Source organism: Mytilus galloprovincialis, chromosome 5 (assembly GCF_965363235.1).
Source record: "Mytilus galloprovincialis chromosome 5, xbMytGall1.hap1.1, whole genome shotgun sequence".
NCBI classification, from domain to species: Eukaryota; Metazoa; Mollusca; class Bivalvia; order Mytilida; family Mytilidae; genus Mytilus; species Mytilus galloprovincialis.
The window spans coordinates 31,014,443-31,040,248 of NC_134842.1; the positions used below are offsets into that span (position 1 = coordinate 31,014,443).

Here is a 25,806-nt window from a genome sequence, read left to right on the forward strand (position 1 = left end):
CTAGATCGTTTACATTTCCGGTAAATAAGAACAGGCTTGTTGACAAACATATCTTGCCTGTTTTTGAGTTCAAGTCGTTAATCCTCATCAAATGGTCAACTTTTAACCATTAATGGTATATTGACCTAAATAATGAAACTAACTTAATACATTTTGTAATGATCAATTTTCAAATAGGGACAAAACAAAGACCATGTCATGCAATGACTTGTCTGTTATTTGTTGACAGTGTTGTCACATAAATTTGATAAAATTGGTAATTCACCAATTCTATTTATTGTAATGGACTCATTTTAAAATTACATATTGATATGCAGCATACAAAATGAATGCATACCTCCACTCAATTACTGACTATGAGTCAGGAAGGAACTAACTTAAATGCCTTTTACAGTTAGGCGTCAAACACCATTTGCTGCTACCTTTAGCATCAAATTGATTATAATTTTACTTTTATGATTTATCAGAGGTCTCAATTGTTGCTGTTTTTAAAAGTTAACGTGATCTGTCAAAATCAATCTATTTTTTTATCATCTAAAAGAAAGTGCATATTTTTTCTATGGCCTAGTTCCAGTGAATACTTCTTGGAATTCTAGACAGTTTGGCACCCAGACAAATCGGTACCGGACAAATCGGCACCCAACATAGACAAATCGACACCCGTGAAAAACAATTCGGCACTCAGACAAATCAGCACCTAGAAAAATCGGCACCCAACATAGACAAATCGGCACCTTATAAATTATTTATCTTTGATCTAGATATAATCAAAAAAATTAAAATTTCCTGGCACTGTTTATGTATGAGGGCATGAAATCAATTTGCATGTTTAGTGTGAATATATAGCAATTAAGTTTGACTGTTATTAATTTGTCTCCTGCACTATTTATAACATTATTGTCAATATTGTGTATTTTTCTTTCTTCGATTTGTTTTTCAGAATAGGACATCCTTTGAATTTTACTAACATTCTGGGCTTTAAGCACCGATTCGATATCTTCGATATTTAATTAAATGATGATTATTCTTTTTGTTATGCATATTTTATATACAAATTATACTATCTGCAACAATTCTTTATTTTTTCATAATAATTTTTTTTTTAAACGAGGTGCCGGATTGTCTTGGTCCAGAAATGTCCGGATACCAAAATGTCCAAGATTAGTGCCGAAATGTCTTCGGACTTGGGTGCCAATTTGTCTTGGTGCCGATATGTCTTGTTACCTACTTCTTGTACCTGTTCCCTTAGTATACATTCTCCTTGATCCTGATCAAAATTTATAATAATGATATGATTTTTTCTTCTAGTTTTAGGTATACTATAGGTACATTGGAAAATCATGTAGAAGAAAAATATCATAATTTACGGACATGGCCAATTACTTTGGACCAAACTCTGCAGCCTGGACTGCAAGATCTGGGGTTGTTCTAGACCCAGAGAAAAATGGTCCAATGGCCTTCAATGGAGCTCCAAATATAAATACGATAATGTCTCAGGCTGGGAAGATGGGATTTGATGACAAACAGAGTGTACCAAACAATAAAGGTCAACATTTTCGATCACAACAAGATGGTCAAAATGTAGGCTTGCCATCATCTGGTGAAAATATGTCATCTCAATCAAATGGTCCTCATTTTAATAATGCCAGTATTGCTAACAACTCAAGCATGCAAACCATGGTTGCTTCAAACTCAGGAATTCATCAAAATATGATTCCGAATAATATGACATCTCAGTCAGGAGGTTTTTCTGTAATGAATTTAATGGATACAGATGTGAATTTTGTGTCCATGGGTGGTCAAGGTATGCCTCCAATGAATCCTATGGGCAGAACTATGACTTCTACAATGAATTCAGCATCCATGGGTGGTCAAGAAATGACTTCAATGAGTAATATGATGGGTGGTGAAGGAATGACTTCAATGAATAATATAATGGGTGGTCAAGGTGTGCCATCAGTGAATTCCATGGGAAGAACTATGACTTCTGCAACAAATCCTGTGTCAATTGGGGGTCAAGGAATGACCTCAATGAGTAATATGGTGGGTGGTCAAGGTATGCCATCAGTGAATTCCATGGGAAGAACTATGACTTCTACAACGAATCCTGTGGCCATGGGTGGTCAAGGAATGACTTCAATGAATAATATGATGAGTGGTCAAGGTATGCCTTCAATGAACTCCATTGGAAGAACTATGACTTCAACAATGAATTCTACAGGATACAATATGACAGGACTACAGCAAAATGTACGTCTGATGAATGCCAATATACCACCTCACATGTTTATGCAGGCTGTAAACTTTGATTCTTCACAGAACCAAGAAGAAATGAATAAAACTATGGGTATGTCTTACTCTAAATCTAATTTGTTATATAAAAAAAAAAATATAATGTATAATCATAATCATAATCTGTTTTTCAACAATATCATGAATATAAAAAAAACTCATTTACTGAGGGCTTTTAAATTTTGTTAGCACTTTTTTTATTTTATAAGGTTATATCTGAGTTATAGTTTACACAGGAGTTCATAGACCTGCATGACCTGATAAAACTACACTAGTTTTGGAGTAGGGTCTTGTTACATACATGTAGACTGAAATACTACTGTTTTTAATTTGAGATTAATAGTATTGTGAATTTACACATGCCATGCATAATCAGATTATATTTATTAAGTATTAAAAAGAAATAAATTATAGATAATAAAACCAATTAAAACCATTTTAGAAACCTCTATGGACATACTGGAACAGCAACAGGCCATGGAGCAAAGCAAGTTGTTACATAGATTTAAAGAACTTAGACAGTTACAGATACAACAACAAGAAATGTTAATGAAGCAACAACAAGATCAACTAGAGTCACTTAGATTTGAACAACAAAATGTACATTCTGTTATAGCTAAACAACGCAAAAATCAATGGGGTATGATATTCTAATACTGTAAATATAGAAAGATGTTTTGCAATGTTTTGTTAACTGAAAACATAGTGATGGGATAGGTTTTTTTCTGCAAAAATGAAAATTTGCATTTTAAATTTTGATAAAATAATTTGAATGCAGTAGTTTTTTGTCACAGACATTAATTCTAAGTCTACATGTTTGCATGAAGCAAATAATTTTTGAACTAAGCCTTATATTATTATGTTTTAAAATTTACTTTGAAATTAGCTGTATGTATATTTAAAGCTTAAACTTTGCTTTTGCAATAAAATTTCAGCTATTTAAGATTAAAATTTCTCTTTTTTTCATCAGGAGGTCAAGTAAATACAGATTTAGGTGAAACAAGAACACCACCCAAACGACAGAAGGCACAAGGAAGCGGATTGGCTAAAGCAATGAGCATGACACAGCAATCACACCAAACTCACCAATCACAGCACCCAAATCAATCACAACAAAGTTACATGGACTATGCTAATCAGGTCAGATTTGTTTAATTTTTACCATATCATAATACATACATTTTTGTAGGTAAAAAAACAAAAACAAAACAAAAATAATAATCAAGTTTTAATTTACTGTTTATGAATGCATATCTGAGCACAATTGTCAAATAATAGGACAAAAATGGAAATTTGGGAATTTTGCCATATTTTCTATCATCTGTTTTCTTAAATCTTTGTGAATTATTTGATCAATTAATTTTGCTTTCATAGTTACAATAACAGTCATATTTGAAAGTCAATTTGACTAAATATTTGTTGGCTATGTTTACATGGTTTATGTTTTGTAATAAAGATAAACAACAAAAAAAGACCAAACAATCTGTGTACTTACAACACAACAAAATACTTTATTGGTAACACTATTGAAATCTAATTTCATATCCTTTCCATATTTAAGTGACTTTGGGAATAAAAATGGTGAGCATTTTACTTTCTGTATATGAGGAAAATATTGAATAAAAAATTATGCCTGTAGTTTAAAATATCTATTTTCAGTCTGCCTTGCCATGCCCAGTGATGTATGTCCCACTGAATGAAGATAATGATGAGATCAAGACCAATCCTGACCTGTTTAGTGATACCAATTCTCATGTAGGGAGCCAGTGTACAGAGGATGGATTCAGACAGTTACCAGATTCTGCTTCTGAAGTGGGAGAGATCCCACAGCTACCAAGCAGGAAACCAGTCAGTAGAGTTTCAACCATGCACATGTCTATGGTATGATTATCATATTTAAAACTGTGGAAAATCATTGCATGCAGAAAAATATGAATTTCAATTAAAAGATATGTTATTTTCATATCATCACAGAGGCAAATTTAGGAGGGGGGGCCTTTTTCATAAAAAATTTGGTTGGTTATATAGGGAATCACTGAAGCGTGACAGAATCCCCCCCCCCCTTTTAGCCAGTCAGTGGGCCCCCTCTTATGAAAATTTCTAGATCCTCCACTGCATCAGTATTATTAGAGGATGAAGGATTACAGTAGAAGCATTTTAGAATATTAACAAAGGAAATGAGCAATAATTGTCTTGTTAAGACATATGAACCTTAATATCACATGTATATAAGTATAATCTAATAATTTTTAAAAGTGTTGACCTTTGCTTTTTAATTTGTCATTGATATTTTGTTTGAAGACTTTATAGTTCTGAATTGGTTCCATTTTAAATCACATTTTGTTCTGCTTTTAATGAGTAGAAATAAGATTTGAGTTATTTAATGAAATACATTTGTAGCTACATGTACCTCTCCCCCCCCCCCCCCCGACATATATATTTTAATTACTTTTCTGCTCCACATATAAAATACTTGTTTCTTAAAATATCCTAGTTATGGAAAATTACATTAATACATTTTATTTTTTAATATTGTAGAAGAAAAGTTTAACTGATGATTTGGAGCAAGATGAAGGTTTTGGTACTCAGTCATTCAGGTCATCAGGTCAGACTGACCACCTCAAGCCTAATAGACAAATGGAAATTATGAATGGTCAAGAAGTTTATCATGAGGATGAGGACAGTGTCCAGTTAGAGGAGCAGAATCTTGACCAGGAAGAAGACTATGATGATGAAGATGAAGAAGAGGAGGAGGAGGATTTTGATGTAATCAATAATATGTTATTTTGTTACCATTCAAATCATTTTTGTTGAGCCTTCGCCTTTAGTCTAAAAAACGAGACGTATAGATCCTACATTCTGTCGACAGCGTTGTCCTCAAATATTCACTCTGTGTTTAAAGTTTTTGAAATTTTGATAACTTTCTTAAACTATCCTGTTTTTCTACCAAACATGGACAGAAGCTTGTTTGTGTTCATAAGATAGTATCCAGAAATAAATTTTGTAAAAATAAAATTCCATTTTTTCCGTAATTTACTTATAAATGGACTTAGTTTTTATGGCCAGAAATATTACATTCACTCTGTGGTTAAAGTTTTTAAAATTTTAATAACTTTCTTAAACTAACCTGGATTTGTACCAAACTTGGATGGAAGCTTGTTTATGATCATAAGATAGTATCCAGAAGTAAGTTTTGTAAAAATAAATTTCTATCGTTTCCATATTTTACTTATAAATGGACTACGCATAGAAATATTGCTATTTCTGAATCAGTGACATTTGAATCAAGATTTGCAACATTTGATCTATTGACATTAAAAAACAACACTTTGTATACAGTGTCAGAAATTCTCTCTTACGATGTCAAAGTTGTACAGGAACATCTGTCATGGCCAGTAACAGCCCTAAACTATAAATCTTTATTAAACTTTCCTGAGAAATTTTGATGTGCTACACGAGACCTATTGCTGTTTCTGAATCAGAGGCATTTGATTTGGGACATTTCAGCTTTTCACTGAATATAAAGTCATATACAATAACAAAAATACAATGCATGCAGCATGCAAATAAATTGTGTATTAATTCTATATCCACTTTGATTAATATTTATATAAGATTTTGAAAAACAATCTGTCCTGAGAATTTCAAATTTTTTATTTATTTTTTACAAGGAGGAGGAGGAGGACCAAGATAATGTGACCTCAGAAGAAGAAGACAGACCAATGGCAGGTGCTACGCTAGATGACAGACCAGTAATTGGATTAGGAGGTAAGCTTACTTCATAATACATTTGTGTGGCATTCTTCTTGGAATAAGTAGTTGTTTTACCAGCTAAACGAGTATATTGGTCTGTTGATTGAACTTTTTATTGTAATTTATGGTTATTGTCTTTTCTCCTTAGAGAATGATGTATTATTGGAAATTCAGATAAATAGAAAAATTGTGCTACAGATCAACATAGTGTGAAGTAACTTTTATTGAAGTAGATGGGTGGTCATAATTTAAATCCATAGAATTTTTTAATAATTTGTCAAAATGTAATTATATCATTCTTTTTAAAAAATGTAATAAAAGGTATGGGTCACCCTGCTTTTTTTAAGCTATGGGTTGAGCAAAATTGTCAGATTTTGTATAGATTATGCATGGAAAACCCAAATTTGTGTGATAAAAAGAAAACTCACCATAGAAGGTTAAGATAAAATATGAGAATATAGCCCCAATGATATGCTTTCTGATAAGAAAAAGAAATAATGGGGTCACAGGACTCACTTTCTTGCTACATAATAAAATAGGTAAACTCACAACACATTCTATTATAAAAGTCACTTTATCGAGTTATCTCCCTTTTATCTGAGTTATCTACCCTTATATTGAAAATTTTTATTTGTCAAACTAGAAAATAATAATAGTAATAAAAAAAAATGTATATGTAAATACATGTATGTTATATCAAGATGTATTTATTTTTTAAGAGAAAAAGACTTTTGAAGAATTACTAGAAGAACAACTAAGAGCAGAGGAGGAGAGGGTATTTATTTTCTGTCATATCTATTACAAGAAATTGATTTTTACTAGTGTTTTTACTCTATTACTGTGGATTATCGACTTGATACACTGTACTGATGACACGATTAATAGATGTGTATTGGGAAACCATAAATTTGAATATTGAAGTAAATATGCTAAAAGCTTTGTTTGTAAGATTTGACATTACTGCAAAAATGAGTCTCCACTTAAAAGAAAGTATAGTTTTTCTTCAATCTATGAAAATTAGTTCCCAAAAAATAATAGAATCCACAGAATACGATCTCTGATGTCTGTTTTAATTACGGTTATGTTTCATGGTATGAGTAGGAATGTCCATGTGCAGTTCAATCATTACACACTATGGAAGACACATTTTCTGTTCTTCAAACATTTTTTCAACAAAATATTTGATACTATTTGATACTATTACATCATAGGTCTTTATAATTGTGATGACCATGATTGACGCAACATTGTTTAATATTTTTTTTTTCAAACAAAAAACTCCATATACCTCTAAGCACTCAAAAGGCAAATATTAAACATGTATATCAATTCTTTATTTGTCTACAGATGAGGCTACAAGCATCAAAAGGTGAAAATGTAGAAAGTCCAAAGAGATGTTTTTTGAAAAAGGGACAAGGAATTGCTAGGTATGGTTTACAGTCCAAATCAAAACCTACAAAAGATTTGAAATCTGTAAAACCTAAAGTGGATAGTAATTCCTCACAGCAAAATAGACCATCAAAACCTGATACTCAACAAAATAAGTCTGCCAAACCAGACAGTAACTCTAGTCAGCAAACTAAAACAGCAAGGGGAGATAATAGACCGAACAAAATATTAAAGGGAGACAATTCAACAAAACCTCAGAAGGCTGGTGGAAAAGAGGCTGTTCCAGAAACCAAGAAACGAGGGGTAAATCTATTTAAACCTTTAGCTTTCAATTCATTTATAATTGTCAAATTACCTGAACATACAAGAAATATGTAAAATAAACATTTTAAACATAATTTGCTGATGAATCAAAAAATCTGTGATACTTTTATACTTAAATACTTGTGGTTTAGAGATTTTGAAAAGCTTTTATGACACTATATTGAAAAATTGTAATGGACTTGTTTGGCAAGTTAAATGATGTTAATGTGACATCTTGAAGGTTTTTTTGCTAATTAAAAAAAATTGTAAGCTTTGTGTTTCTATAATTTATGAATGATAATTTTTGTGTAAAAACTACTATTAGTAATGTATGAAAATAAAGTGTACTCCTCTAATTTTGGCGGTCAATTATTCTGATTCTTTTTATTTTCAGACTTGGCAGGACAGAAATAAACTAAACTTGAAGACTTCACCAGCAAAGAACCAGAAACTTATTAAATCTCCAAATGCCAGAGAGGACATACTACCAAAATATCAGCAAACAAGTAGTGTCAATGATCAAAAAGTACAAGATAAAAGACTACTTAATAAACCTCCTAAAGGAGAACTTCCTAAAGGGAGACAACAAATTCAGAAACCAAATGGAAATATAAATAAACAACAAAGAACTGAGGAAAGGGAAACAGTGTCAGATTCCCCTGATTTCATGTCAGATAATGATTCATTTGTTGTAAGGATACATCAAAGAGCAAAGAATGATGTATTAGAGAAAGAAGAAGTTGATGAATTTGAATATCTAGAGAACTGTGCAGACAATATGTCATTCTGTAGTCAGTCATCGTTTGTTACCAAAATATTACAGAAAGATAAAATGAAACATGATCCCTTAAAACCTTTACTGCAGGTAAATTTGTAGTCTTATTTATACCAAATTGAATGCTGTAAATTCAGAAATTAATGTGTTTTTATTAATGTGAATAATGGGATTGGGTAAGTATCACAATAATAAGAACTCTAATTCTAAAAACTGAAACATAGACCAGATGCAGATTTTTTCTCTCGAAATTGCTACAATTAAAAACTCTCATTTTTATTCATTCTTAAAAAATCCCAGTAATATCTTAATTTACAGTATCAACTTATATTGTACCTATAGATTTTAGAAAATTCAATTAGTTGTGCAAGATAATCATCATGTACTGATTGTGTACTTTTAATACGTGTGTACATTGTGTAAAATGAGATGTTTTCTTTTTTACATTGCCCAATATAAGATGGCATCTTTTAAATATTCATAGTAAGTAATATATACTGATGTTTTTTCCAAGTTTCAGATAGAAGCATAAAAATGTTACACAGTCCAACAGTGAGCTTTAATATATGTACTTGCACTGTGAATATACACAATGTAAGTTCATTAATGGACTGTTTAATGTTTATATCCTAAAAATATTAAATATTTAGGTTTCATGTTTCAGATTATAAGCTAAAATTAACAAGATTACAAAGTTAACTAGTCAACAAGTTTTCTTTTGTCTGATAAAATATGTACTCAAATTTACCTCTTTCTTTCTTACTTGTAGTCTCCAAGAACGTCAGTTGCAATGCAGCTTCAAGCTACAATCAAAAATGCAACACAGCAACATCAAAGTTTACATCAAGATGTTCACAGGTAAGTGAAATAAGGATTATAAGTTTGTTATTGAAAAATGAAAACAAAAGTGTATAAATTACTGAAAGGTTTTAATAACAATTTCTAAGGGGTCATCCATAATTATCAACCATTTTCCAAAGTGTACAAAATGTACACTTAGGGGGACGGGGTTCAAAAATCAACATTTTTACAGTAAGCTTTTTTTCATCAAATGAAATAAAACAGTCAGATATGTTTCAGTTTCTTTTCAATGCAAATTTCTATATTAAACTAAACTTTAATAGACAGGATCTTCTTTTTATTAAGAATTATTGATTCTTGTCTTGAAATCTGAAAATGGTTGATGTACACTTTCTGAGGGAGGGTGGGGGGTCTGAAAAAGTGTACGTTTTGTACACTTTGGAAAATGGTTGACAATTATGGATGACCCCTAATACAATGTAGAAAAGGGCTATAATTAGTTATACTTCTGAAAATGGTCTGTTTAAACCTGAATTCTTTTTTCAACAACATTATATATTTTATTCACCAATTATAATTGTTACGTTGTTACTTCAAGGAACCAAGCTTTTCTTTATGAAACTTTAAAATATTAATCATGAATTACTGAATTTTACATTTAAAAAACGACTAGAAGGACATTTTTTCAACAGTCAATTACCAATGCAAGAAAAGTTTGAAAAGTGGAAACCTATTTTTTTTATGATCAGAAACATTTGAAACATTTGATAAGATAGACCAAAAGTAATTAACCTGCAAATATTATGATAGTAACGAGTGCAAAATAGAAATCAATCATATGAAAACCCAAGAACCAAAGACTTGCTGGTGGACAATGAAATAACACAATAAGTGAACATTTGTTTGATTTGTAAGGTATTCAGTCATTAAAAGGGCACTTGCTGTCACAAGTTATCCCATTGTAAAATATTTATCCAAAAAATAAAAGTCTAATTTAAACAATATATTGGGCATGGGATTGATAATATGTAGCTTTGTTTTGTGTGTATTTTAGTCTAAATGCCATTTAATTTACTGTCCAGTTGTCCTCTGAAGACCTCCGATTGCCATATACGCGATATAAACATAAATATAGATAAAGATAGATATCAGACTTGTACATTTGGATTTTTCTAGGTCTATTTAATATCATATTAAAGATTAAAAGTATTCTTTTTCTTTTTATAATTCAATATGCACAATGCATGCCGTATCCATCTCTAGCTAGGGGTTTAAATTGAAGTTCACATGAATACTGATTCGAATTATTCACTTGCATTCAGTACTTCTTAGCTTAGCTTATTTTTACGAAATTGAAACATACTGGCTGCTAAAAGCGATATTTTGTTTCACTGTTTCACTTACATTAATGATTGAACAAATAGAAAATCATATTTCATACTTAATATATATCTTATAGCTAGTGCCACTTTAAAAGCCTTAATTTTATTTATTAGAACTTCAGACCTTGGAGGCATAAAACTTTGCTCAGTGCTTGGAGCACAAAAATCATGCTCGAAACATGAAATCCAGCTATTTGATTGGTTGATTTTCGAGTCTGAGTACAAAAATCATGCTCAAAAGTTTTATGACTGTGAGGCCAGGTATACTGTTTGCCATTTACACATTCACATACAGAAATTACTTATAATGATATGTGGTATGATTGCCAATGAAACAACTATTTTGTATCTACCAAAGTTCAAATGAAGTTGATTTTATATAAGCAATAATAGGCAACTGTATGTATGAATTTGTTTTATAAATATGTCTACACAATGAAAGAAGAATAATGTAGGCATCTTTTATTTACTTCATTAAACTATCAATATTGTTAAAATTCATTTCAAAATCAATATATGCATTTTTACAGGAATGTAGAGACACAAAATATAGAGCAACCAATACTTCAGCCTGAACAAGTGAAGAAACAAGAATCGAAGGTGGGAAAACCACAAGATCAATCAGATGAGGAAGAAGACAGTTCTGAAGAAGACGAAGATGATGATGGAAACGAAGATGAGGAGGAAGATGAAAGTGAAGAAGAAAGCAGTGATGAAACAGAGAGTGAGGATGATAGTGACAGTGATGATTCTGATGAAGAGCTGCCAAAATCCCCTTCTAAGGTCATGACTAGGAAAGTGGCATCTCAAAATACTGTTTCAAATTTATTACAAAAACTGAAAATAAACTCGCATAACGATTCTACAGCTAGTCTCAATACAAGTTCATTTGTTCCTAACCCTAAATCTCCTTTAGTTATATCTAAAGAAGTAACTACTGCAAGTAAATCTAAGTCTAATTCTCAAGGATTTAATGGTTTAGATGAAAGTGTTGATTCAACGGATTTTAAAATTCATAGTCAAATTTCTAGTCTAAGAAAATCAACAGATTCTACATCTGACGATGGGAAAAATGACAGTGATGATAGCGAAAATTCTTATTCAAACTTAAAAATTCTTCCTAAAAGGACTGGGAAATATGATAGTAGTGAGACTGATAGTAAATTCACATCTGACTCAGATAACAAGCATCAAAGTGAATCAGATGATAAACATTCAAGTGATTTTGATGATGAAGAGGAATGGGGAGACACTACATTAAAAGCAAAATCTCCTAAGGAGAAACGTAATGACCAAGAAGGTGAGAATTTTATGATTTAAAATAAATCTTTTGATAAGAAAATAGTTATCTCTAGATATTTAATCAACCCATTGTAAAAAAAAATCTTTGATTTATTTGCCCTTATCTAGAGAAATCCTTATCAAATCACAAATTTGCCAAATTTTATTAATTTCTTCGATCTATGTTTATAGGTACTTTATTTCATTAATCACTGTGATTGGTCAAGATTCATAACTCTTATAACAACATATCTACAGAGATATATCAAAGCATCTTATAACAACATATCTACAGAGATATATCAAAGCATCTTATAACAACATATCTACAGAGATGTATCAAAGCATCTGTCAAAAAGCGTGATACAGGAAAACTGAACAATATTTTGTATGACATGAATATTATATTTTTTTAAATTAAATATTACTGGTTGGTATTTGAACTAAACTTTTTATTTTGCAGAAACCAGTAATGGAAGTGAAACACCTCCAACATCAAAGTTGGTGTCAAAATTATTTCCTAAATTGAAACCTCAGCCATCTAAACAACAGATTCAGGTTTGTATGGTAACAAAAAATGTGACCAAATTATCCTCAAAATCAAACCTAGACTATTTCATCTTCAGGTAGAAAAAGCACAATTTTGCCTCTTGTCAAAGTTATTCTCACAATTTGTACAACAAAATACATGAAATCTACTTCTTTTCCTCCCTTCATGAACATTAATGACAAAATCTCACTATACTCACATGAAACACAATAAGGGAAATAATTCATCTCAAAGTAAGGCCTTCAACAATGAGAAAAACTCTTAACATCACTGCAAGACAGCCTCTAGAACTTGCTTGGGTCAATTCCTTTAACGAAATGCAACTGCAGGGTTATATCAACAAATTATATTATATATCTTGCAAAGAAACAAAATAAATAATAGTCTTGATGAATTTTATTTTAAAATCTTATACCATTAAGGCTTATAACTCATTTTGACTTGTCATTGGCCCTACAACATTGTCAAAAGTCTTTTCGTCAATTGAGACAAATGTTCTATTAAATGTCAATAAGTTCTACTGTCAATCTTTTTGTTAAATTTTGTTTAAATATTCAAGTTTAAAAAAAAAGATATTGACAGAATATAAAAATTTATTAATTGATTTGTTTTGGTTGTTGGGTTCCTGTGTTATTCATGTCATTTTGTTAATACAATGAAAACATTCGATATTGATGCATTTGACAAATATGTGAACTCATTCCTCTTTAGGATCAGCAGAAACTACAGACAGTAAACCATACAGCAGCAAATGATGGTGTGCAGTCAAAGGTCTTAAGGGAGAAATTAGCTGAGTTGGAGAAAGAGATAGAGAAGTTCCGAAGTGAAAATGTAAACCTTGATAAACTACGCAAAGAAAGAGAGGAGGTAATTACTTTTAATAAAAAGTTAAGAAGATTAGGGCTATTTCATTCAATGAATGTGGAGGAGTAGTGAAATTTTATTTTTTAGACAGGGGTCATTGGTCTTTATTCATGTATTTGGTTGTATGCATATGTCTATTTTATGAATGTCAAATTATTAAAAAAAAAGTATTTTGGTTGTGTGGTTGTGAGATTGAGGAGGCAAAGATCCTTTCCTTCCCTTTCAAATACTTTTTAAGTGAATTGTCCATAATGCAAAGTTTCCATATATTCTTAGAATAAAATGCTTACTTATGATGTCATGAATAAGTGAATTAAAATTTTCAATATTTAAAAAAAAGTTTGTAATTGTTACTTAACCTTACTTTTGCCTCTCAGGTAGGGTTGAAAAAAAATTTTGATCTTGTTTTGCAGTAACTCAAAGGATAATGATTTAAGTATTTTTGAAAGTATTTTAAAAAAAATAATTTTGAAAGTATTTATTAAAAAAGTTGTATTTTTGAGGTATTTTAAAAAAAATTGGTTTATTTGAAAGTATTTTGAGAAAATGGTATTTTTCTTGTATGTGTTGTTTTACTTACCCTATCCCATCCCAATCAATATTCAGGTATCATTGTTGTTTAGTCTTTTCTATGAAATGCAGAATATGAATCTTTTGATTATTATTTTAGGGCCTATCACGTTTAAAGAAAGAAATAACAGACTTTGAAAAGGAGAAAAATAAGGAACTGCTCAGAATACAGGACTATAAGACTGAAGAAATGAAGAAATTAAAGTAAGTAACTACATATCTGATGTAGAATTATACTTTAAATTTAGTTTGCTTTCATTTACTAAGAAAAAAATGACTGAATTTGATTCGAGTTTTAAATGATTTTTTTGTGTCCTAATGAATTTGAACAAACATAAATGATCTTTGTTTTTCATTTCAATATAAAAAAAGAAAAAATTGAAATAAAAAATTGAAGAAAACACTGAATTTGAGATTTGATCCTTTTATTTACAGGCATGAAAAGAAAATGTTTGAAAAGTATCAGAAGGCAGCCAGAGACATACCTAATAAAAAGGAGAGAGAAGAAATAGAAATGTTGAAAAATCAGGTCAGTTTGGTCAAGTTATATGTTTAGTTTAAACATATTTATTTATAGTGGATTGGGAAACAAGTTTTGCAACTAATATTAATCCCTTTCCACTTTGCCTTGTAGCAGCATTAGCCTACTCTTTTTCGAAATCTACAAGGGTGTCTTTAACGTGCAAGAGATATGGCTCTCTCTTAACACGGCTCAGCCATTTATCGTCCCCTTCAGACAGACTATCATCGTTTCCTCAAGACCATACTCGCAGATGGTGTCAAGGGAGAGCCGAAAATTGAGTTCCTGAAATTTTCATCCCAAACGGGAATGGAACCAGGAACCTTTGTGTTAGTAGTCCGATGCACTAACCACTACACCAGTTATATGGCCACTCTAGATCTAATAATCAATGGGTGGGATTCAAGCTATATGGCCACCCTGGACATCCTATCGTGGCATGTCAAATGGATTATGCTTATCATTTGTTTGAATATGAAGGCTCTGTCCATATATATCTACTAATGTAAGATTAAACAACCATTGCATTAGGAACCCCAAGTAACATATACCTGCTTCTTTAACAAGAAATATTTAGAAGCAATTCTCAAGTTCTTGTTATCTTTCCCCAATATAGTATTATGTAGTTATGACAAAGTCTAGCTTTGTCATGGGAAATCCCAAATTAATTTAAATTAGAAGTACTGTATGCCATTAGATTTTGTTATAGTTTTATTAGCGTCTTAAGATTTTTTTATTGAGATTGTATGATGAACAACTAATTTTAATTTGAATGATTGTACTCAAAGTTTAATGGTGCAAGTGAAACACTTTTTTTGCTATAATTATGGTCATTATTTTTTTTATTTGTTAATCACTTAGATGACAGACTTACAAGAAGAAATGAAGAGAAAAGAGACAAGATGGACGTCCAGTAACTCCAGACTTAGGAGTAAGATAGAACAATTAGAGCAGGAAAACTCAGAGTTAAAAGAAGAAATAAAACTTATGGAAAAAAGAAGACTGGAATGGCTTCAGAAAGAACAAAATAATAAGGTATAAACACTATCTACAATGTTTATATATCAATAAGGTATAAACACTATCTACAATGCTTATATATCAATAAGGTATAAACACTATCTACAATGCTTATATATCAATAAGGTATATACACTATCTACAATGCTTATATATCAATAAGGTATAAACACTATCTACAATGCTTATATATCAATAAGGTATAAACACTATCTACAATGCTTATATATCAATAAGGTATAAACACTATCTACAACGCTTATATATCAATAAGGTATAAACACTATCTACAACGCTTATATATCAATAAGGTATAAACACTATCTACAATGCTTATATATCAATAAGGTATAAACACTATCTACAATGCTTATATATCAATAAGGTATAAACACTATCTACAACGCTTATATATCAATAAGGTATAAACACTATCTACAATGCTTATATATCAATAAGGTATAAACACTATCTACAACGCTTATATATCAATAAGGTATAAACACTATCTACAATGCTTATATATCAATAAGGTATAAACACTATCTACAATGCTTATATATCAATAAGGGTTTATGGTTTAGTCTTTGAGGTAAAGTTGAAAATAAACTGCATACATGTAAGACCACTTAATTAATGTTCTGTTTAAGGTTGGCTTAAATTTAAATTTATAAAAACTAGTCGAAACAATTATTTTAAATATCTGTGCTAAAATAAAATTAAGATGAATGTTTGAATTTGCAGGGAAAATCTAAATCAGCAATAAGAAGTAGTACCCCATCACAGCTAGTCCCTACACAAAACTCAGCAGACTTTCAGACCACAGACTCAGATGAAGAGAAGGACCCTGTTAGAGGTGAGTCTAGATTTTTTTTACATTTATTGAAAGTTAAAGAGAAATAATGGTTTAAAATTTACTTTGGATCTATATTTGATAGAAATTTTAAATTGAAACTAACAAATTCTGATTAGAATGAAATAAATTGAAGATTTTGGTCTTTGAAATACATTTAGGAATTATTTTGGTTACTTTACTTTACAAATATAATTTCTTATGGTTAACCACTAACATGGGTAGCCAATGAAACGTGCTCAAATTAATGTTGCATATTCTGTTATTATATATTACTTTCTGTAGTTGATTAGACTTGCTTTGGTTTAAGGATATTTTTTACATTGAACACATTTTAGACTCCTCCAGTTCTAAGACATCCTACTCACAAATGTCTCTGAGAGCCACACAGTCTGCTACACAAGTCAGAGTTCCAACTATTCCAGCACAGCAATCATCATCACAACCTTCACTGCCTAGCAGAACTGCCCAACCAAACTTTACCGGTCTTCAAGGAGGTTCCAAGACAGCACAGCCTAGCTTTACTGGTCACCCAGGTCCATCCAAAACTTCCAATTTTAGTAGTCAACCCGGTCCAGCTAAGTCACCCCAGCCTGGTTTTAGTAATGCCCAACAGAAATCACAGGACCATCTTTTGAGGATGTCTTTAATGGAAGATGTCCCCAGGGGTGGAGCAGTGGTTGCTATGCCACAAGAGTAAGTATATATTATTTAAGTGATGTGTTTTCTGTTAGCTTTGTCACTTTCAACAATTGATGAGAAACTGCCTTGGAAAATTCCATTGATGTTTGAAGAACAATGCATAACCTTTAGAAGAAGAGTTACAATATTTCATAAAATAATTTTTTTTAAAACAATATAAATGGACTACCGGTACCAACAAAATTGTCAAAGAAAAAAATGGTTAAAGTCAAACCATTATCCACAAAAATACATTATGGAAAACACTGTTTCACAAGCCACATTCCAAATCAGTAGTAAACCTATAAGAGGACCTGGAAAGAAAGAGTTTTTCATTAATTGCATTTTATTTTCCTCATTTCATGTTTTTTTTTGTGCTATAAAGAATGAATTGTGGAGTCTAAATTTCCTTTGAAAAATCAGGCATAGCACAAATTCATACGACGTACGAAAACATATGATATGACCATAAGTAATACAGAATAGACATTTAAAAGAATATTAACACAAGTTTGATATATTTTTCAGTACAAGTTTATACACAGATACAGAAGGGGATACAACAAATAGTGCTAATGTACCAAGGAAGACTGCTTCTAAATATAGTGTAGATAGATCTATGATTGACAAAGGCAATAGTGGTTATGATGAATTTCAGCACAATGATGGCAAGGTTGGTCTTAGTACCACTTTAAAATATAAAAACTGTCACATTTGTCGGAAAATTATTTGAATACAATAGTGTAAGAAAAAGCTACATGACTATTGAAATCTTAGACAAAGTCTTAATTAAGCAAAGGGGCTATAAAACGGAATATTTCAATATTTTGAATGACCTAAATATTTGGAAGCATCATGAATAATTTTGATGTAGAATGTATCCATCAAATGACTTAATAGATGTGTTACTGGCTGAATGATTTACTGAAGACCTTCATATTTCAATATTTTGGATGGGTTTAATATTTTGAGCATTAATCAAAGAATCATTTGGAAAATTCAGATCAAAGCTCCCTTCTCTTAAAAGATGCTTTTCTAACATTTTAAATAAAACTTCAGTTTATATTACTGTTTAAAATCCTTCTATTTAAACAAATCTTCCAAATGGATCATGTGTATCAGTCTATACTGTCTGGTAATAGAAACTGTGTCAAATACAAACAAACAAAAAACATTTTGTAACAAAGTTCCAGTGTTCAATATTTATAGTTAAACAGGCTTTAAAACAAAATTGGATAGAACACAATGTTATGGTGGATCAGATTTTTGTTATTACACTGATTTCAACATGTTTTACAGATTGAGAGGATATATAAGACTGGTGCCCGAGAGATTTTATTTGGTAACGGGACCAGGAAGGAGATATCAGCTGATGGGAAATCTATTGTAGTATCATTCTTCAATGGAGACATAAAACAGATCATGCCTGATCAGAGAGTGGTAACTTAAACATTTTTTTGTTTCACTTTTATAAAACAACCCCCATCCCATGACTTAAAGTGGTAAAAAACACCTAACCTAAAATTTATTTGGCTGGTTAAATTTTCATAAAATTTTGACAAAATATTAATTAAATTTGACCCTTTGACAAAAATATAAAAATTTCAGAAACTTGAACACACTTGATCAGGAAAAATTATTATAGGATATATAGCAGTTTGACAAACACTATTTATTTTGATCATTCAGAAGCTTAATATTTCCTTAACAATAGAACATGATTCAAATGTCCAGCTAATATTTACAGAGTAATCTCCCTGTACATGTTATAAATGTAGATTGGTTACTGTTATTTTAAAACCAGAATTTTTTTTAATCTATATAATGTGACAATTTAAATGTCCAAATCCATGTATACTCAGTAATATATTGTCGAGCCTGCAACTTTTGTTCCAGATAGCGCGACATAGGGGTAGTGATCCGGCGGCGGCGACGGCGTTCGCTAACTTCTTTAAAGCTTTATATTTTAGAAGGTGGAAGACCTGGATGCTTCATTCTTTGTATATAGATGCCTCATGTTACAAACTTTCCGTCAGTCACATGTCAAATGTCCTTGACCTCATTTTCATGGTTCAGTGACTACTTGAAAAAAAAGTTCAGATTTTTTGTAATGTTAAATTCTCTCTTATTATAAGTAATAGGATAACTATATTTGGTATGTGCGTACCTTGCAAGGTCCTCATGCCTGTCAGACCGGTTTTTTTTTGGACCTCGACCTCATTTCATGGATCAGTGAACAAGGTTAAGTTTTGGTGGTCAAGTCCATATCTCGGATACTATAAGCAGTAGGTCTAGTATATTTGATGTATGGAAGGACTGTAAGGTGTACATGTCCTACTGGCAGGTGTCATCTGACCCTGACCTCAATTTCATGGTTCAGTGGTTATAGTTAAGTTTTTGAGTTTTGGTCTGTTTTTCATATACTATGTGCAATAGGTGTACTATATTTGGTGTACAGAATGATTGTAAGGTGTACATGTCTAGCTGACAGATGTCATCTGACCTTGACCTCATTTTCCTGGTTCAGTGGTCAAAGTTAAGTTTTTGAGTTTTGGTCTATTTTTCTAATAGTATATGCAATAGGTCAACTATATTTGGTTTATGGAAATATTTTATGAGCTATATGTCAGTCATGCAGGTTTCAATTGACCTTGACCTCATTTTCACGGTTCATTGCTAAGTGTTTTAAAGTATTTGTGTTTTGGTCTGTTTTTCATATACTATATGCAATAGGTCTACTATATTTGTGTGTATGGAATGATTGTAAGGTGTACATGTCTAGCTGACAGGTGTCATCTGACCTTGACCCCATTTTCATGGCTCAGTGGTCAATGTTAAGTTTTTGAGTTTTGGTCTATTTTTATAATAGTATATGCAATAGGTCAATGGAAATATTTTATGAGCTATATGTCAGTTGTGCAGGTTTTAATTGACCTTGACCTCATTTTCACGGTTTTTTCTTAATTTACAAGCAATAGGTCAATTATATTTGTTTTATGGGAGATTTCTTAGCTGTACATGTCTGCCTGGCATGGTTCATCTGACCTTGACGTCATTTTCATGGTTCTTTGATCAATGTTTAGTTTTCTTGGTTAATGTTGACAGTTGTAATAAAGCTTTATATTTAGGACTATCAACATAGTATCAATGATTAGTAAAGAAGGCGAGACATTTCAGCGTGTGCACTCTTGTTTATTTATTGTGCAGTTTGATATCTTGAAATGTGTTTTGAAAGACTTGGTAGTAATTTAGAACTGTAACTAAGGGAATATGATGGTCTGCATGTTATCATAGTTTATGTGATGATGTGAAATATCCGTTTTCCATCCGGTTGCCAATAGTGTAGTAAGTGGGATTAAACACCTACAAAAGAGGGGTGAAGGATACCAAAGAGACAGTCAAACTCATAGATTGAAAATAGACTGAAAACGCCATGGCTAAAAATAAAAAGACAAACAGACAAATGATAGTACAGAAGACACAACATAGAAATCTAAAAACTAAGCAACACAAACCCCAACCAAAAACTGGGGGTGATCCCAGGTGCTCTGAAGGGGTAATCAAAGTACATTGGTATATTTATTTACATCAGTGAGACATCAAAAACTTTATATTTTGTAAGTTGATTGGTATAAAATATGATTATCAATAATCAAGGTATAACTTTTTCAAGTAAGTTTTGTTTAAAAAATAAATCAAATTATGTTATAGTCTCCGTCTGAATTATATTATAGGTATATTACTATGCTGAAGCTCAGACTACACATTCTCATTATCCTGATGGTCTAGAAGTTCTACAGTTTCCAAAGTAAGTATTATTTTTATCATATGAGAAAAAAAATTGAAATATAAGGTAATGTCAAAATGAAGGTACCCCACAATGTAAGTCAACAACAAGGATATCTAGTGGTCTTAATACTGTCTCCAATGACACATCACGAGAATGAATTCAACAGGGATGCCCAAATATCTATTACAACTGTGAATTAAAAATAGGTAAAAGACACACAAAGACAGAAACACTTACTGATGAGATTCCTGACTTGGGATAGGGACCAGGAGTTAGAATAGTATGTTTTAAACTAAATTTATAAGATAGTTATACCACAAAATTTTCAATTTTTTATCTGTATGTTTTAAAATAACACAATGAATGAACTCAATTACATTGATACCAATCTCTTAATTAAATCTTTGATTTCTTTGATTCCAAAGAAGACTTTATATTTTTTTTATTCAATTGTCTCTTCCCTTTTTCATGTTCAGGCAAATAAAATATGTTTGAATTTTTTGTATGCATTTTTTTCTTTTTTAAAAGTCTGTACAATTTTTCAAATAATTTCAGCAATCAACAGGAGAAACATTATCCAGATGGAACTAAGGAAATCACATTTGCAGATCAAACCATTAAATACTTATTCCCTAATGGTTCAGAGGAGAGCATCTTTTCTGATGGTACTGTTATACGAGTAGATAAGAATGGAGATAAAACCATGGAGTTTCCTAATGGGCAGAGAGAAATACATACAAATGATTATAAAGTGAGTTTGTTATTTATAAGAAGACATAGAATTCATTGCATAGTTGTGCCCCACCTAGGACAGTAGAGGGACATTATGAATTCCAGTCTGTGTGTCCATTTGTTCGTCTGTCTTTCCTCATTCGTTTTTATGCCCCTCCTACGATAGTAGAGGGGCATTATGTTTTCTGGTCTGTGCGTCCGTTCGTCCGTCTGTTCGTTCGTCCGTCCGTCTGTCCCGCTTCAGGTTAAAGTTTTTGGTCAAGGTAGTTTTTGATGAAGTTGAAGTCCAATCAACTTGAAACTTAGTATACATGTTCCCTTTGATAAAATCATTCTAATTTTAATGCCAAATTAGAGAATTTATTCCAATTTCACGGTCCACTAAACATAGAAAATGATAGTGCGAGTGGGGCATCCGTGTACTGTGGACACATTCTTGTTTCAGTCTGATCTGCCTCATGTTAAAGTTTTTGGTCAAGGTAGTTTTTGATGAAGTTGAAGTCCAATCAACTTGTACACATGTTCCTTATGATATGATCACAGTCCACAGCGCATAGAAAACGATAGTGCACGTGGGGCATCTGTGTACTATGGACATTTAATGCATTTAGATAATTGTGGCAGATTTGACTTTATAGGCCTTTTAATATTGGTCTGCTCTCCAAAGAGATCTTTCATTAAGCCATTAGATTATCATGAAATGTGAAATATTAGAAATTGAACTGTAAAACAATTGAAGGAAACCAAATAAAATCAATATCCAAAAGCATTGTTTGTGCATTTTTTTATATTAAGTTATTTAAACATGTTAAAAATGTTTACTTTTATATAAGTTATGTTTTATTTTTCAGAAGCGGGAATACCCAGACGGCACAGTTAAAACTGTTTACCCAGACGGCCGACAGGAAACCAGGTATTCCAATGGTAGAATTAGAGTTAAGGACAGAGATGGGAATGTTATTGTTGACAGAAGATGTTGATAGTATATGAACATAAAATATGCAGCATTACAAAATAGTTATGTCAAAAAATACTTCAGCAGAGTTAATGTCTTAGCAAGTGTGATCTCAGGCCAATATTTCTATTTTCTTTTTTTCTTTAATGAAAGAGTTGTATTTATTGAAAAAAAATATAGATAAATAAGTGTATGAATGAAGACATAGAATCTCTATTTTATGAGTATCAATATTTTATCAAACAGAAATAAATTCAATAAACCCTTCTGAAAATTGATGCCTTCTAGCAAATAACATCTGTTCAGTCTGGCAAACTAGCAGAGAACAGCAAGAGATGAAATAAAATGGTATTAAATATAGATCTGAATATCCTCTTTCTCAACATCTTGATAACATAAATAGATACTTAAAGTTACTCTAGATTTGTTCCTACAAAAAGAGACATGCATAACAATATTTATTTATTGAATTTTTAAGTATCTGCTTGAAACATTTAATATTGTCATGTATGATCTACATATATTTTTAAAAACCAGAGTCTTTCAAGCTTTGAAATGTTGTAAATATACAATTGGTACATGAGTATTTTTTCTCATTATACTAGCATTGCTGTAACAGTTTTATTGGCACATGTGTAATTTCTCATTATACTGGCACTGCTGTAGCAGTAAAAATTGGTACATGTGTAATTTCTCATTATACTGCATTGTTGTAATATTAGTAATTGGTACATGTGTAATTTCTCATTATACTGGTATTGCTGTAATATTAGTAATTGGTACATGTGTAATTTCTTATTGTACTGGAATTGGTGTAACAGTTGGTACATGTGTAGTTTCTCATACTGGTATTACTTTAGCAGTTGTAATAGACACATATGACTGTAATAATAGGCACATGTGCATTTTCTCATTTGCTGCAAATATTGTTATTGACAATGTGCATTTTGTTATTTGCTGTAACTATTGTGTTTTTCTCAGGAACATATTACGAAAGAAGGCAGCCATTTTAACTGTATATACATGCACATGTATATAAAACATCACAAAGTGCCTGTCTATTTTAATTTGTTCCTCCATGTTGGTGCTATTTCATTTTCACTTGAGTTACATATTATTTATTTTCATTACTCATCTGAGCATTTAATGATTGTTTGTACAAGAGCCTTTTTTTGATATTTTGTGAAATGTATTTGTAACCATGCTGATCAATGGAGAAATGAAGGAGAATTCAGACACATGATGTATTAGATTCTTTAGGATAGATATATAATGTAAATTGCTGTTGATTCATTTATTTTCGTGGGTTCCACATTTTGTGGATTTTGTGGATTTAGGGAAATAGTATATTAGTGTTTAGTTGATTTCTTGGTTTACCAAAGTCTGCATACAATCCTATTGATAGATAATTTGCACTTCACTGAACATTCAAATTTGTGATTTATCTTAACCCATCAAATCAACTTAAATTGGTCACTGATGAATATTAATCAGCATAGATTATATTTAGGTATTTATGGACACTGCCATTGTTTATGCCTCTATTTTCTCAGAGTAGACAGGTTTCAGTGGCATTTGTGTGGTTTGTTGTACTATCTATTTTTTTTTTGGTTGTAAATGTTATCTTTAATGCCTTATTTTTTTTACCCTTGTCTGTTGTCAAAATACAGTGGATTCATTTATTTTCGTTGGTACACATTTTCGTGGGTAACAATTTTCATGGATTAAAGAAAACTTGCATGTTCCTGGATATTTCATTAATTTGTTTTGAAGAATTTTGCATACAAGTGTACTGGAAATTTGTCATTCCCACAAAATCCATGAAATTGATATCCAACAAATCCATGAATCCACAGTACATTCATTTCTTGTCAAAAGGAATACCAGGTACATTCATTTCTTGTCAAAAGGAATACCAGGTACATTCATTTCTTGTCAAAAGGAATACCAGGTACATTCATTTCTTGTCAAAAGGAATACCAGGTATATGTAAGCCATTTTGATTGAAAATGAATACCACAAAGTATCTGTAATGTTAAGAATACCTTTTTGTATCTAAAATAAACTAATAAAAACCGTTGCATACTGATTTAGTCAAAATTATATACATTTGCACATTAGCCTCAAATTGGAACACTAGTTAATTGCCTTATTCTTCGGAGTTGAGAATTTTTTTCTAACAGAAGATTTTAAATAAGGCAAATTTGTCTAAATTTGCTTTTTTGACTAGATTCTCATGTTGATAGTCATTTCTTCAGTGTAGAATTTTTTAAGGTTGTATCTAATATCTGATGTAAAATGTTACATTAACATTTCCATATTAGACTTTCTGTTTATGTTTTGTCCAAAGAATTGTATGAATGAATTATCAATGCTAAAAGACCACCTCTGAACATTTTTTTTTTAATTTGTTGTATGGATAGTTTTGATGAGTCATCTACTTTAGTTGAAACATATTTTGTTAGTTAAAAATGCTAGTTTTTGAAGAATTAAAAAAAGCAAAGTTCTTATTAAACGTAAGGGTGAGTTTGAAAATGCTACTACTTTCTTAATCTGAGAGTTTTCTGTCCACTTTTGTTGAAAAATATTTCTTTTACACACCATAGTTGAATGTTGAACACATTGTCATTATTTACATTAGCAAATGAGATGTTTAGTTTGTTATTTAAAAACAATTTATTTCCAAATTGACTACTTTATAAACAGTAATCTAAGTGATTTTTTTCACATTTTTCCACTTGTTTTATTGTTTGTCATATAGTTATTGTAGATCTGGCATTTTTCAGTATTTATTGTTTTAATGTATTTTGTTTGACATCATAAGTATTTTAAAGAGATGTAAAATTAGTATTATATGTGCAGAAAATGTAGTTCTTTTAGTGCTTAAGATCTGAGTAAATAGTTTTTAGTGCTGAATTCTTATATTTGTAATAAAAGATAAGTAAATCATATTTTTTATTTGTTTTATTCATGTTTTAGATGCTATAAGGTGAGATAAACCTTATGATTATAGTACATTCATCTTCTTAGGTAACCTATAATTTGACCTAGTTGGAGAGAGTGTTTCTTTCTGTACCAGCTGTAAAAGATGGATGTGGAATAGATAGATAATTTTGACATTGTACAATTATGGCTCTTTGAAATGATGAATACTGTAAACCAACTAATTTTGCAGCTTTTGAAGTAGAAAAATATCTTGAATATAAATCCTTGAAATAGGTAAGAAATGGATTTTCACCACTTAACTACATCAAGTTAATTTGAAAATCGCTAAATTAAATCGCCACAAAATGGG

At 31.0% G+C, this 25,806-nt stretch overlaps 1 protein-coding gene and 1 long non-coding RNA gene across 4 annotated transcripts; both read left to right on the top strand.

The window, feature by feature from the left end:
* The first annotated feature begins 7 nt into the window (after window positions 1-7).
* Window positions 8-23,762, top strand: LOC143075589 (uncharacterized). 3 transcript variants are annotated; one of them, XM_076251053.1, is made up of 24 exons: window positions 8-115; window positions 1,309-2,347; window positions 2,735-2,932; window positions 3,263-3,432; window positions 3,952-4,173; window positions 4,831-5,058; window positions 5,964-6,060; window positions 6,765-6,820; window positions 7,393-7,737; window positions 8,132-8,602; window positions 9,282-9,370; window positions 11,226-11,995; window positions 12,440-12,534; window positions 13,238-13,393; window positions 14,061-14,164; window positions 14,396-14,489; window positions 15,342-15,515; window positions 16,245-16,356; window positions 16,692-17,049; window positions 17,563-17,707; window positions 18,334-18,474; window positions 20,769-20,842; window positions 21,380-21,575; window positions 22,408-23,762. In XM_076251053.1, the coding sequence occupies exons 2-24, from the start codon at window positions 1,372-1,374 to the stop codon at window positions 22,534-22,536; spliced, it is 5,400 nt and encodes a 1,799-aa protein (XP_076107168.1). In that variant the 5' UTR covers window positions 8-115; window positions 1,309-1,371; the 3' UTR covers window positions 22,537-23,762. The 3 variants fall into 3 exon arrangements, with proteins under 3 accessions (XP_076107168.1, XP_076107170.1, XP_076107169.1); XM_076251055.1 differs by having other exon boundaries at window positions 5,967-6,060; XM_076251054.1 differs by having other exon boundaries at window positions 18-94.
* Window positions 23,763-23,838: 76 nt separating this feature from the next.
* On the top strand, window positions 23,839-25,462 carry LOC143075593 (uncharacterized). The gene is made up of 2 exons (XR_012978359.1): window positions 23,839-24,366; window positions 24,463-25,462. It is a non-coding gene; the product is annotated as an uncharacterized LOC143075593 (long non-coding RNA).
* Window positions 25,463-25,806: the final 344 nt, after the last annotated feature.

Bases quoted from the DNA above. Each gene is read 5' to 3' on its own strand.
- LOC143075589 (XM_076251053.1), top strand. From the start codon at position 1,372: ATGGCCAATTACTTTGGACCAAACTCTGCAGCCTGGACTGCAAGATCT. The intron at 6,061-6,764 runs GTAAGCTTACTT...TTATTTTTTAAG, and splicing joins ACCAGTAATTGGATTAGGAG to AGAAAAAGACTTTTGAAGAA. The intron at 14,165-14,395 runs GTAAGTAACTAC...TTTTATTTACAG, and splicing joins GAAGAAATGAAGAAATTAAA to GCATGAAAAGAAAATGTTTG.